The sequence below is a fragment of the Monodon monoceros genome, unplaced genomic scaffold, assembly GCF_005190385.1.
Source record: "Monodon monoceros isolate NGI ecotype Baffin Bay Population unplaced genomic scaffold, NGI_Narwhal_1 Super_Scaffold_21, whole genome shotgun sequence".
Lineage (NCBI taxonomy): Eukaryota > Metazoa > Chordata > Mammalia > Artiodactyla > Monodontidae > Monodon > Monodon monoceros.
In genome coordinates, this window is record NW_021703778.1 from 27,306,552 (window position 1) to 27,319,266 (window position 12,715).

General features: G+C 52.2%; 1 protein-coding gene across 2 annotated transcripts in view; it reads right to left on the reverse strand.

The window, feature by feature from the left end:
• The window catches only part of PFKP (phosphofructokinase, platelet), a 90,709-nt gene that overhangs the window by 46,020 nt on the left and 31,974 nt on the right, over window positions 1–12,715 (reverse strand). The window contains exons 1-8 of one of the 2 annotated variants that reach the window (XM_029236743.1): window positions 11,421–11,439; window positions 10,066–10,255; window positions 8,630–8,795; window positions 7,569–7,613; window positions 7,274–7,382; window positions 3,477–3,572; window positions 2,088–2,180; window positions 1,350–1,475 (exon numbers count right to left, since the gene is read on the reverse strand). In XM_029236743.1, coding sequence (XP_029092576.1) covers window positions 1,350–1,475; window positions 2,088–2,180; window positions 3,477–3,572; window positions 7,274–7,382; window positions 7,569–7,613; window positions 8,630–8,795; window positions 10,066–10,255; window positions 11,421–11,423 — 828 coding nt within the window. In that variant the 5' untranslated portion in view covers window positions 11,424–11,439. Of the gene's footprint in view, window positions 1–1,349; window positions 1,476–2,087; window positions 2,181–3,476; window positions 3,573–7,273; window positions 7,383–7,568; window positions 7,614–8,629; window positions 8,796–10,065; window positions 10,256–11,420; window positions 11,440–12,715 lie in introns of those variants that run through there. The other variant, XM_029236742.1, reaches the window with a different exon arrangement.

Below are 12,715 nucleotides of genomic sequence, written 5' to 3' on the forward strand. Positions count from 1 at the left end.
GGGGGGGCGGGGAAGCCTAGGCCGCCCACCCAGGCTGCTTCGCAGAAAAGGACGAGGTGGGACCACCGGCCTTGCCAGAGTAAGAGAGGCCTGAAATCTTAGGGATTCCGGCCCACGAGAGCGAGGCCAGAAGGAAGCGGATCTCCCAGGCCAGGCTCTGAAAAATCCCCATTTGACGCTGGTGAGGAAAGAACGAACAGAACCACCCCTGTCCCTGGGGAGCGGAGGACGCAGGTGACGCTGTGGCAGGGGCGGGGGGCCGACTGTCCCGGGGAGCAGAGCGCTTTGGGACCAGCACCGCCCCCCGCCACCACCTTCAACCTCAGGATCCCAGGCAAGTCATCCATCACTCTGAGCTCCAGTTTCCTCCTCTGTGTGGTGAGAAAAATGCCCCTACTTCCACTGCCATCGTGGCGGTCAATGCTGCCAGGCCCGTAGGAAGACACCTGGCAAGCAGTGGCCAGTGAACAGTCTGGCTGAGGCGCCACGACGTATGGTCGTTCAGGGACAAGCTAGTGGTACCTACTGGCTGTCTGTCTCAAAACGGACAGAGAGACACTGGACAGAAGAAATGTGCTCACAGTAAGCTGCTGCTCATCATTCCACATTCTGTTCTTTTGAGCCACAGCCTCAGAGTCCACACACGTGCACACACCCTCATACACACATGCACACACATGCACACACACGCACAGACTTCCTTTACTGCCATCGGCTTTTGGAAAGTATGTTTCTGAGGGGTTACTTTCAACAAGTCCTGTGACTTAATTACTTAATTACCTCTCTGTACATGTTATAAAATACATACACCTCAGAGCCACTGGGAAGACCAAATAAAATGAGAGTCGTGAATAGACTTTGCAAAATAAAAAACAGTAACAACTCCTAACGCAACTCCACGGCCGCTGCAGCTACTGGACGGTCAACTGGAAAACCATCCCCCGCTTCTGTGCAGCCACTGGCCTGCGCTCCACACCTGGAGGAGGTGGCGCACGTTGGGGTCCCCCGAGTCGGCCATCCCTGTCACATCACAGGTGTGAGGGCCTCGGGGACGGGAGGGCGGGAGCAGCTGACCCTGGAGAGGCTGGATGGTGCCCTCCCCACCCCGAGAATGTCCCCGCGGTCCCTGCAGAGCCATCTCTGGCCTCTCTGACCTGCCCACAGGAAGCGCCCGGGCACCCTGAGGACACCCCCTCCCGACAGACTAGACTTGCGGAGGGGGCCCGCGTGCTCGGTGTGACGGGCCCGGGGAGGGGCCCTGGGTCCCGGGGAAGGCCTTCCGCCTGTGCTGGGGGAGGCGCCCGCCCCCGGTCCGCCCTGCGCCGGGCACAGCGCAGCCCTGCGCTCACCATCTGCACGCATTCCATCAGTGGCAGCCGCACCGCCTGGTTCCCGCTCAGCGACACCACGCAGGCCGGCGTCTCGGGGGTGGCCTGGAGGAGGGCGACCACGGCCTCCACCCCCATGCGGCTGGCCTGGTAAAGACATCACGATGGTTGGAGCTGGCCCCGGGCCCGCCCGGAGACCAGCCCGGCACCCACAGAGGCTCCCCTGGTCCAGACGGGACCAGCCCTGTTCTCAGCTCCTCCGTCCTCAAGGCCCCCTCGCTTTTCCTGCACCGAGTCCCCGTTAGTTACTCAGAGCCCTTCCCGGTTACTTTTAACCAGCTCCAACAACGAGATCAACTCCGCTAGGAACCGGCGTGCTGAGGGGTGGGGTGGTCAGAGGCGTGCGGAGCAGGAAACCGAGAATTGGACTCTGGGTCTCTGTGGTCCCTGGGTCCATTTCTAGAAACCTGCCCGTGGACACCCCGTTTCCACCTTCTGGGTTTGTCCCCCACATTTGGCAGGGTCTCTCAGTGTCTGGGTCACCAGGGGCCTAGGAACCCCCCTCGGTTAGCAGGTCTCCCTATGAGACTACGGGCCGTAGCACCCTAGGGACAAGCCACCTGGCGCTGTGGGCAGAGATGCCCTTTACCGATGGCTCTACTCAAGATCACCCAGTCTTCGTAGCAGACTGGTCCCTTTGCAATCCCAGAGGTGTTCATTTCCTTGTGACGATGCCTGACCATTTCCAGCCTCACTTACCAAAATCCTGTCAAAGGCTGAAGGCGTCCCACCTCTCTGCACGTGTCCAAGGATGGTCACCCGAGTGTCATAACCCAGCTGTGTGACCACGAGCTGAGGGGAAACACAGGACATGGCCGGGCACATCAGCTTGTTCTAGGGCTGGGGGCTGGGAGCAGGGGAAGGTCTCTCTCCCCTTCCTACACATCTCTGTTGAAGAATGTTCTAGTTTCTAAATTTCACTTCCTGAAAGAATGTTTAATGGCTTGCTGAAATTAATATTTTTTAAAGAATACTTTTATCATCAAATAAAACCTTTGTGCTCCTACCTCGCAAGTGAACATAAGTAACACAATTTTAAAAAACACTGTTTCTATAGCTTGTATTTCAAGCATATACTTTGTAAAAATCTAAACATTTCCCTGAAATCACCTTGAATTTGTAAGGTTGTATTTGAAAAGCATGACACAGTAAAATCAAAGCGTCCCCTCAGTCCAGGGCCCAGGTGAACCCAGCCAGTGGCCAGGACAGGCTACCTGCCTTGACTGGCCCTCATTTACTTTATAAAAATGATGGGGCTGGGTCACAGGAATTCCATGGTCCCTTTTGGCTCTAATATTCCACAATCCAATCTCAACTTCAGTTAAGTGGGAAGGAGTATCTTTGCCCTGACTGTATTGATTACTTCTATAAATACTAGCAGATGACTTTCACAGATATTTTGATAATCAGGTGAAAAGCTGGTCAGGGAATACGTAAAAGGCATCAGAGAAACCAACTTGCAAAGGCAAGGTGATGATGTCCTTTGCCCTGACGGGAGGCTTCCACCAGAGCCTGAGTCTGTCTCCCCAGCACTGTGTCCAGAACCTGCCCAGTTACCTGGGCAACCGGGGAGCACAGCAGATCCCTCCTGGGCCAGACAAGCCAGCACCCGCCGACCAAGCCCAACAGGACTCGGGCAACAGGATTGCGGGGTCGGCCTCCATGCAGGGCGGAGGAGCAGTGACTAAGGCCAGCCGAGCGGCTTTCTCTGTGAATAAGGCCATGCTCAGCTGACGCTCCGGTGGGAGAGGGAACTCTGCTGACCTCCTAGCTCCTGGGCAGCCGCCACCCAGAGCTGGAACCTTCTAACCCCACCCGATTGCATTTCCTCTGTCTCTGTCGGGGGAGCCCGGGGCCTCTGGGAATATTCCCAACAGTATTCCAGAGGCAGGGGCTCACCAGAAGCCAGGAGCTGTATGATTCTGATGCCAATAAAGTTATGAGTCATTACGAAAATATTTTTAATGAACAAGAAGAACAAAAAAACTTTAAATAATAGCGCATGGTTCCAGACTCCCGCCCTGCCCGGGGTGTCTAAATCTCCCGTTTCTAGACAGGCTCGGGGGGTGAGAAGCCTGAGACACTCACCTCCTTGATTTGCTCAGAGGTGATGGCTTTGTTTTGGGTGTCAATGGCTCCTTCAGCCACAATGATGATGTTCAGTCTTTTTTTCCGGGCACGGTTCTAAGGAAACAAAAGATGAAATCCTCAAATGCCTAAACCATTCTTAACGACACAACAGGGGCCTCTGCCCCACCTGAACTGGCCTCTCTCCAGGGAGAAACGGCCACCTGATTTCATAGGTGGTTCTTAAGGACACAGGCAGGTCAAGGTACCCTAGGTAAGCAGGTGGGACAGGACTGCAGACGCAGAAGCTGCTGTGACATCACCACAGGCGGAGGCCGGCCCCCGCTGCCTTTGACCCCGACCCCCGGATGGTGATGAGCTCCGAGGCTGGGCTCTCCGGGGAGGGGGCTCTCTACTGCAAACCAGGCCCGAGAACTCCCCCGGAAGGCAGAGCTTCCTGCCACCTCACCTCACGGAGGTTTGCACGTAAGACCATACAGTTACAGAAATAATGGAGAATAAAAATCAGTGCTTAGGGCTTCCCTAGTGGCGCACTGGTTAAGAATCTGCCTGCCAATGCAGGGGACACGGGTTCGAGACCTGGTCTGGGAAGATCCCACATGCCGCGGAGCAACTAAGCTTGTGAGCCACAACTACTGAGCCTGCGCGTCTGGAGCCTGTGCTCCATAACAGGAGAGGCCGTGACAGTGAGAGGCCCGCGCACCGTGATGAAGAGTGGCCTCCACTCGCCGCAACTGGAGAAAGCCCTCCCACAGAAACAAAGACCCAACACAGCCAAAAATAAATAAATACATTTATTAAAAAAAAAAAAACAGTGCTTAAAAACTGATTTTCACCTTTGTTATGGGCAGTGCCAGCCCCAGGCCTGGGCAGGAGGGGCACAGAGGGGAATGTGGGCCCAGGCGGGGTCGGAGCCGCCCTGCAGGAACAGCCAGGCTGGCCGCATCCAACACTGGGGTCCGCGGTTCTCCCAGGCTCACGGCCAGCATTCTATGATGCCCCAAATCACTCTCAGTGAGTCTGTTCTCCCTCAAGTCCCCAGTCAAGGACCCTCCTCTGGGGGGGTGTGAGCTGTGTGGGGCAGTGAGCCCAGAGTGGGCAGCACCTGAGCATGTCAGCCAAGAGGGCTCGGCCGGTCCTGCATCACAAACACACATGCTGTCTTGTTGGTTTATGACAGATATTAAATTTGCTACTTTTTTTTTTTTTTTATTGGCCACACCGCGTGGCACGCAGGATCTTAGTTCCCCAACCAGGGATCAAACCAGTGCCCCCTGCAGTGAAAGGTCAGAGTCTTAACCACTAGACCACCAGGGAAGTCCCAAAATGTGCTACACTTTGAAGAACTTATTAATCAGAGTACTTTCTAAAAGGTATAAAGATACGACAACAAGAATGATTATTTTAGCATAACTTGAAAGAGCAAAAATGGAAGTAATGACTGGTCCACAAATATGGAATTGGCCAAATAGCCATACTTCATCCATACAATACAATATTCCAAAGTGGCTAAAAAAAAATAATGGGGTCGGGGTCATCCCTGGTGGCGCAGTGGTTAAGAATCCGCCTGCCAATGCAGGGGACGTGGGTTCAAGCTCTGGTCCAGGAAGTTCCCACATGCCGCGGAGCAACTAAGCCCGTGCGCCACAACTACTGAGCCTGTACTCTAGAGCCCGCGAGCCACAACTACTGAAGCCCATGAGCCACAACTACTGAAGCCCATGAGCTACAACTACTGAAGCCCGCACGCCTAGAGCCCATGCTCCGCAACAAGAGAAGCCACCGCAATGAGAAGCCCGCACACCGCAACGAAGAGTAGCCCCTGCTCGCTGCAACTAGAGGAAGCCCCGGCATAGCAACGAAGACCCAACGCAGCCAAAGATAAATAAATAAACTTATAAAAAAATAATGGGGTCACCTATCCACTCAGGTGGGAAGACAGCCAGCTGGTCTGCGTAGTTCATTGACTGCCTCCCGGTCCCCCACCCGGATGGAGTCACTCATTCACTGAATCCTCACAAAATCTCTAATGAGCAGCAGCATGACCCCGAGTTACAGCTGAGGAACTTAGGACATGAAGGGGAGGTCGTCTGACCAAACATCATTTGCTCCGTGGTTGGCAGAGCCAGGATCCACCCCTGGGACTTCTGATACCCCTGAGTCCTTTCCAACTTTATACCGAAATGCCCATGATTGGGGGATGCTCTGGGGCTTGCTTCCTGGGCCAATTATCTGGTAAGGTGTTTAGAGAAACTCTCACAGTGCTACACTGATAACCAATAAAAATTAATGACAGGCACTACAATATCGAGTGTTTCCACCCAAGTGAGCTTAAGCCATTAGTCCTAACTCTGCCAACGCTTAAGGGGGAATCCCAACACGTCCTAGCTGACAGGGCACTTTACAATGTCCGAATCTCAAGGAGGTTTGCAGATCAGACCACACAGTTACAGAAATTATGGAGAAACCTAAAAATCAGCCCCACGGCCTCACTGCTGATCTTCTGACCAGCCAGGCGCTTCCTCACAGCCAGGGTGCTTCCAGCTCTCTAAGGGCATTAGACCTTGGCCTGTGTAGTGTCACTGTCAACGAGGGCAGGGATTCGGGATGAGAAGGGACAGATGCAGGGACAGGCACGTCCCTCAAGTAATGCCCCGTGGAATGGCAATCAAGTGGATGTCCTCAGCGCCACGATGAAGGACCTGCCTAACAGGAGGGCCAGTGCTTGACTCCTGCAACCAGCCACGTACCTTCCCACACCAGCTGGCCGGCACAGCATGCCGCCCAGGTCCCCAGGTCAGAACCAAGAGATAATGAACTCGTTTGTTACTTCAATGGTCATAGTCATCCCTGGGACGTGCCCCTGGCCTGCTGCAGCCGAGAGCTCCAGCCTCAAAAGGGTGCATGATTCTTCCTAGTAAAAGGACAGCTTTACCAACAGTTTCTTACAGAGGTTCTGGGTCAGCAAAGCTTATTTGAGTTGTTGCTGGAATTCCTTTCTTGGAACCCATCACTTTGAAGGCAGTGGCCGTATCTTATGAAACGTGGGTCCTGGCTGTATACAATGCTTACGTGTTTGCTGAATGCAATGGTAATTATCCTCTGCCATGCGTTTACTTTATCGCCTACGGAACAGCGATAAGATGGCTATGGAAATAAGAGAAGGGAAATTCAATACGCATTGGGATTTCTGTCCCGAATGCTAACCGTTGTTTTCTACGAGGCCCCGCGTGACTTAGTTAGAAGCCTTCACTAGAGGAAATCTGCCCGACACTGATAATCCACGGGGTGAAACACAAGCCCAACCCGCAGACAGAAGGAAGGAAAAGCCTGGCTCAGAGGAGACAGCAGGCCAACCCACAGCAAGGCCAGCACGGTGGGGACCCCACAGCGGAAGGAGCTGTCACCACGTGTGCCACACGGCAAGATGGGGGATTCGGATGGAGTCAACACACAGGTCTCCTGTCCCTGTTACGTGGGGTCAGGGAGGCACCATGTTCCCCAGACCCTGGACTCTCACATCACCTCTTCTGTTTACGGTTGTAGCTGCTGCTTTGCACAAGAAACACAAAAGCTTCAGCTGTTTTCCCTCGAATCACTCTTTGCAACAGTGGGAGGTGGATGGACGCGTGAGGGGTCGAAGCCCCCAGCAACCAGCCTGAAGCCACTTTGAGCAGAAAGCTGTCACCTGTCTAAAACTCTGTCCAAACCGAACATGCTAACGGCCACCGCAAATCACGGCCGGGGCAGCGCAACCAGAATTGCTGGCAGTTAAGAGAGGCGAAACGTGGGTTTACCTCTGAGAGTTTGATGCACATGTTTTCCTGCCAACCTTCTTCTGGTGGAGATTCTGGAAGGAACACCCAGTCGGCCCCACAGGCCAACGCACTCACCAGGGCCAGGTACCTGCACGGAGACAGCAATGACCTCGTGGGGCTGCTCAGGGCACCCTGAGCTCAGGGCCGGCCCCGGCAGACAGGACGCCGCTGGCTCCTCGGGAACCCTTCCTGGCACCTTCGTGCTAGGGTGCGGGGCCCCGCAGGGACTGTGCTATCGGTCCTCTCCATCCCAGTCGCATCCGCACGTACGTACCCGCAGTGCCTCCCCATGACTTCCAGGACGAAGGTCCTCTGGTGGCTGGAAAAGAGATAAAGGAAACATCCACTTAGCACCACCGGGAAAGCAAACAGAAACGCCTGCTTTGTGTTTCCAGCAGGTACCTGAGCTGCCCCGCAAATGACCCACTTTCTACACAAGCAAATGCTATTGTGAGTGTGTTTCAAGCTCTTTCCAGCAAAGGGGCTGCAGCAGCGAGAAGCACCTCCCGGTTGTGTTTTATAGCAGGTGTGCTTGTGCCAGACACACTCACGCTACCAGGACACGTGTGTGCTCTTCCCAAAACAACGGCTCTGCTGGGCAGCGTCAGCTGCTTCTCGGGCCACAACCGTGGGTTGGAGACCGCCTGCAGCAAGGCAGGACACGACAGTCACAGAGTCAGGTCCACACCCGGGGACCACAGCCTTTCCACAAACGGGAAGCTAACCGTCACCAGTGACCCTGGGAACCCGAAGGGGACATGGTTTGCCACCGGTCGCAGTTCCACTGGGCGTGGCCCTGAGACAGTGGCAAGTGCCTCATCCACGAAATGGAGGCACGTGTTCCATTTTCTTTCTCACGTGGCTTTCGTGAAAGTGCTTCGGAAACCCAAGGGCTCCACAGAAGGCATTACGGTAAAGGTTCTGCCGTGAGTCTACAGCACAGGGACAGAAGGTCTCTGCCTCATCTACATGCTCGGAAACCCACAGGTGAGAAGTGGAATAGGTGGGATGCTCGCCCAGCTCTGATGACAGCTGTGCAAACTCGGGGCTTTACTTTCTGTGATTCCTGCGGGAGAGCTTTGGGTGGGACTTTATGTACTGCTTTGTCTTTTTCTTTTTTCTAAATTCTCTCCAATGAACACTTTTTTCTTTTACAATTGGGAAGCAGTGACTTTTGAAAATTGAAAATAAAAAGTAAACCAATACAAAATTGTTTCTAATATCAAGTGACAAGGCTTGTGGAACCTTCCAGAGCGGGCACTGAGGTCTCCGCAGCCCATGTCTCAAGCCCAGGGCCGCCTGCCCGCCCGCCCACCGGGTCCCCATGGCCACCACCTCTGGGCAGTCGTCATGATGGCGTCCACCACCTCGATGATGCGGTGCAGGGCAGAGTCCGTGCCGATGGTCATGTCGGTGCCGCAGAAGTCGTTGTCGATGGAGCCCACCATCCCCACCACGTTGAGGTACCCGTGCTTCTGCACCTCCTCCGTGTTGATCTTGCCTGTGGAGGGACAAGCCGCATGCCCAGGATGACACGGGGAGGGGGGAATGCACGCTTCGACATGGGTTTCCTACCCACTGCATCAGATCTGTACGCGACCTGATCCTGCATACTGACGGAGAGAAGAGCCGCACAAAGGTGGAGCTGGGGACAAGATAGGAGCAGTCATTTGACACCCAGACAAGAACACCGACCCAGGTGTAAAAATTAAAGGAAGGAAGGATTGCACGCTGCAATCGGTGGATACAATTTGACTTCTGTCTGGCAACGGCCTTGGAAAACGGCCTGGCTCCGAATAAGACACGTCACCACCCCAGATCTAAGTCTGAAAGAATATTGTACAACTGGTATATTGACTCCTTACAGGCCCATGGGGGCTAATTAGTTGCTAGAGATCTACTTAGCGCTCTCAGGAAAGACCACCGGGGATGGTAGAGCTGCTGAAATGGGACCAGAAAGGTCAAGGTCAAGGGGGAGGCAGCTATCCCTCTCCTGAGTTACCACCCCAGGCGCCTGCCTTACACCAGAGCACGGTGCAGAGACATCGTTAGGTCCTTTGCTGCTGGCGTCTGACAGCCCCTCTCCATTCCCCAAACAGATGTCACAGAACTTGGGGTCATCGCTTTAGCGCAAGTTTACGCTTTTCATAAGGTTGCTATTAGTTCAATTTGCTTCCACTGGCCATATTTTATATTAAAGTTGAATTTTGTAACAACATGTTTAAAAGACAAAAACCACAGAATATATAGGTTTCTTGAAAATCCCTTCCTATGATAAAGGACCATCCAGCAGCAGGTCGTTACCATCTAAATTCAAGTCTTGTAACAACTGATAGAAAGACCCCAGGGGAGCTGGGGGGGGGGGGCAGCCATGGGCGTCTGAGGACAGGTGTGAGCCAGAGCCACACACATGGCTGTTTGGCTTCGCCTCGAGCCCCTGACCCTCCTCTGTAAAGTGGGGATCAATACAAACCCTCTCAGATGGTGGTCACGAGCAGTGCACAAAACCGACTATGTCAAAAGTGGAGCCATGCCTGGCACGTAGGATGGTGGAATGAATGTTATTCTTATTATCGTTACTGTCATTATTTGAGGCACGAATGTAAGTGCTGAGGTGGCGACTGTAAGATCTGCATCGCCACCAGCAGCAAATACCTCTGGGACAGTTAAGCAGGCAGAATGTATGAACTCAAAGCTCTCTGAGGGGATGGGGAGGCGAATGGGGGAGACAGAGCCCCACGAGAGTAATGTGCGTGGAGACAGAGACACACCCTCCCGGGCCAGCTCCTCCAGCAGCCCACTCCACTCCTTCCGGAAGATATTGGCCCCGGTGAGACTCCCGTCCCCGCCGATCACACACAGGTTGGTGATGCCCAGCTGAAGCAAGTTATGAGCAGCCTTCAAGCGGCCTTCCCGAGAACGGAAGTCCTTGCAACGGGCGCTGCCAATAATGGTCCCTCCCTGGAAAAGAAAGAAAACCGTGTTTATCTATTTCCTCCCATTTGGACAGAAAGATGGACAGATTGGTGCATGTGAGTGCTGATGTAAAACCACAGGACTTTCAAAGTGTAGGTTTCCTTCCTTTTCATCTTTTGAATCGATCAACTGTGAAAGTTTAAAGTTTTCCCATTTTTAGCTCTACCCCAGAATTCAGTGGCTAAAGACGCTGCATCATTCCCAAGGGGAACAGAGTAGGGGATGGAAACAAGGATGAACGGCAGCCATCAGCTAAATGCGTGGAGCAGAAGAGTCTGCAAGGTAACAGTAGCTGTCCCGTGGGGAAGCTGCACCAGCACAGGGAGGGCTGGACCCCGCACACTCTCTGAGCCTAAGACGGGCCCAAGGCCTGTCAACAGCCACAGCCAGAGAAGCACTGTGTCCAGCGGACCCAGGTAATAAGACTCCCCTTCTGTTAGTCAGGGCTCCCCACAAGTGCCAGCAAAGTAGAAATCTGTGAGCCAAAGGGATTTATTTTTGCATGAGATCTGCCCCACCCCTCCCTGCCCACACCCCTTTTTCAAGCTTAAATCTTAGCTGGATTATCCAAACTTCTGGGAGAGAGAAATCATGATTTTTCATACTTCGTTTTTCAAAAGCAAAGGATCCCTAGTTGTATATAGAAAAATTCAGGATGCCTTTACACAAACCCTGCACACACTGATAAAACTTCAGTTTGTGCATGACCTTCCAAGTGCATGCCTGCTTCATAAAGCAAGGTGCCCATCAGCAGAAGTGATCCTGGGTTAATGATGACGGTCAGTGTGACAGGGGTGACGTCAGGACCTGGCACAGCACCAGGAAGCCTGGGGAGAAGATGCAGGGTGCAGAGCAAAGATAAGCCAGTCCTCTGGACTTTGATTTGACCAAGAGCGATTAGAGGGTCACATAATTTCTATCAACGGGAAGTCAGCAACCCATAAACATTGAGGAGATAACATGCACAGGGCCCCAGGAATGAAACCCAGGACCGAGTGGGTTGCAAAGAAGTGGACACCAGTCTCTCTTTCTTTCTCTCTCTCTCTCTCTCTCTCTCTCCACACACACACACACACACACACACACACACACACACACACACACACACACACCAACCATACTTGTACTTTGTATCTTTCTTCACACTCACCATAGTAGAGTGGAAATGCTCTCCTCACACGTGGGTTTCCTGTCTGGAATTCAGATGACAATGTCCTGACTTTCTGCAAATATTACTCTACCTAAGTATCCATGGTTGTCCAACTTTCCTTCAGCCTCTTCCCAGGAGCAGTAGAGCAAAAAGCCTCAAGTGCAGACTTAAGAGTCTGTGGCCGGCATTTCAACTCACACCCCACTAGCAGCCCCCCCCCCCCCCCCGCTTTACTGAGATGCAATTGACATACAACATTTGTAAGTTTAAGGTGCACACTGTGATGATTTGATACATGTATATATTGTGAAATGATGACCACCGTAAGATTAGTTAATACCTCTATCAATCCACATAGCTACCTTTCTGTGGCAAGAACCTTCGAATATATAATACAGCATGGTTATATTTTTAAAGGTATAGAACATGATAACTCAATATTGGTGCACATTGTGAAATGATCACCATGATCAAACTAATTAACACCTCCATCACCTCATCTGGTTACCTGTGTGTGTGTATGTGTGGTGAGAACATTAGTCTCTTAGCAACTTGCAAGTATATAATACGGTAGTGTTAACTACCGTCACCACGCTGTACATTAGATCCAGAACTTATTCATCTTATAACTGGAAGCTTATTTCCTTTGACCAGCACTTCTGCAACCCCCTCAGTCCCTGGCAACCACCATTCTACTCTGTTTCTCTTGAATTTGCCTTTTTTAGATCTATGTATCAGTGAGATCATGCAGGGTTTGTCTCTCTGTGTCTGGCTTGTTTCATGTAACATAATGTCCTCAATGTTGTCCTACATTGCTGGACTTCCTCTTTTATGGCCCAATAATATTCCATTTATATCTATATACCATATTTTTTCATCCCTTCTTCTGTTGCACTAGCACCTTCAGAGGGAATGGGACCGATCTCTTTTCTTTCAATTAAAAGAATACTCAACATGAGTCACACATGAATACATACATTTCAAAAGATCAAATCGCAAGAGCTTTTCATGAAATCCATTCCTTCCATGTAATCTCTTTATTTCTCAACTGACTTGGAGTCTTCACTAAGCTACATTGTTCCAGGAATTTATTACACATGAAATATTCAGGCAAGAGGTTCCTTTAAGTTCCACGTGAACAACTGTTTCGCCTGAAGCGGTGATTACTTCATCCTTGTGCACACCAAGGAAATCAGCCCTGTCTGGGTCAGGGCAGAACAGGGATGCTGTGTTCCCACTAAATCCACAGCCCCTGGAGGCTATCAGTCGGGATCTCTCCCATGCTTTGTTACACT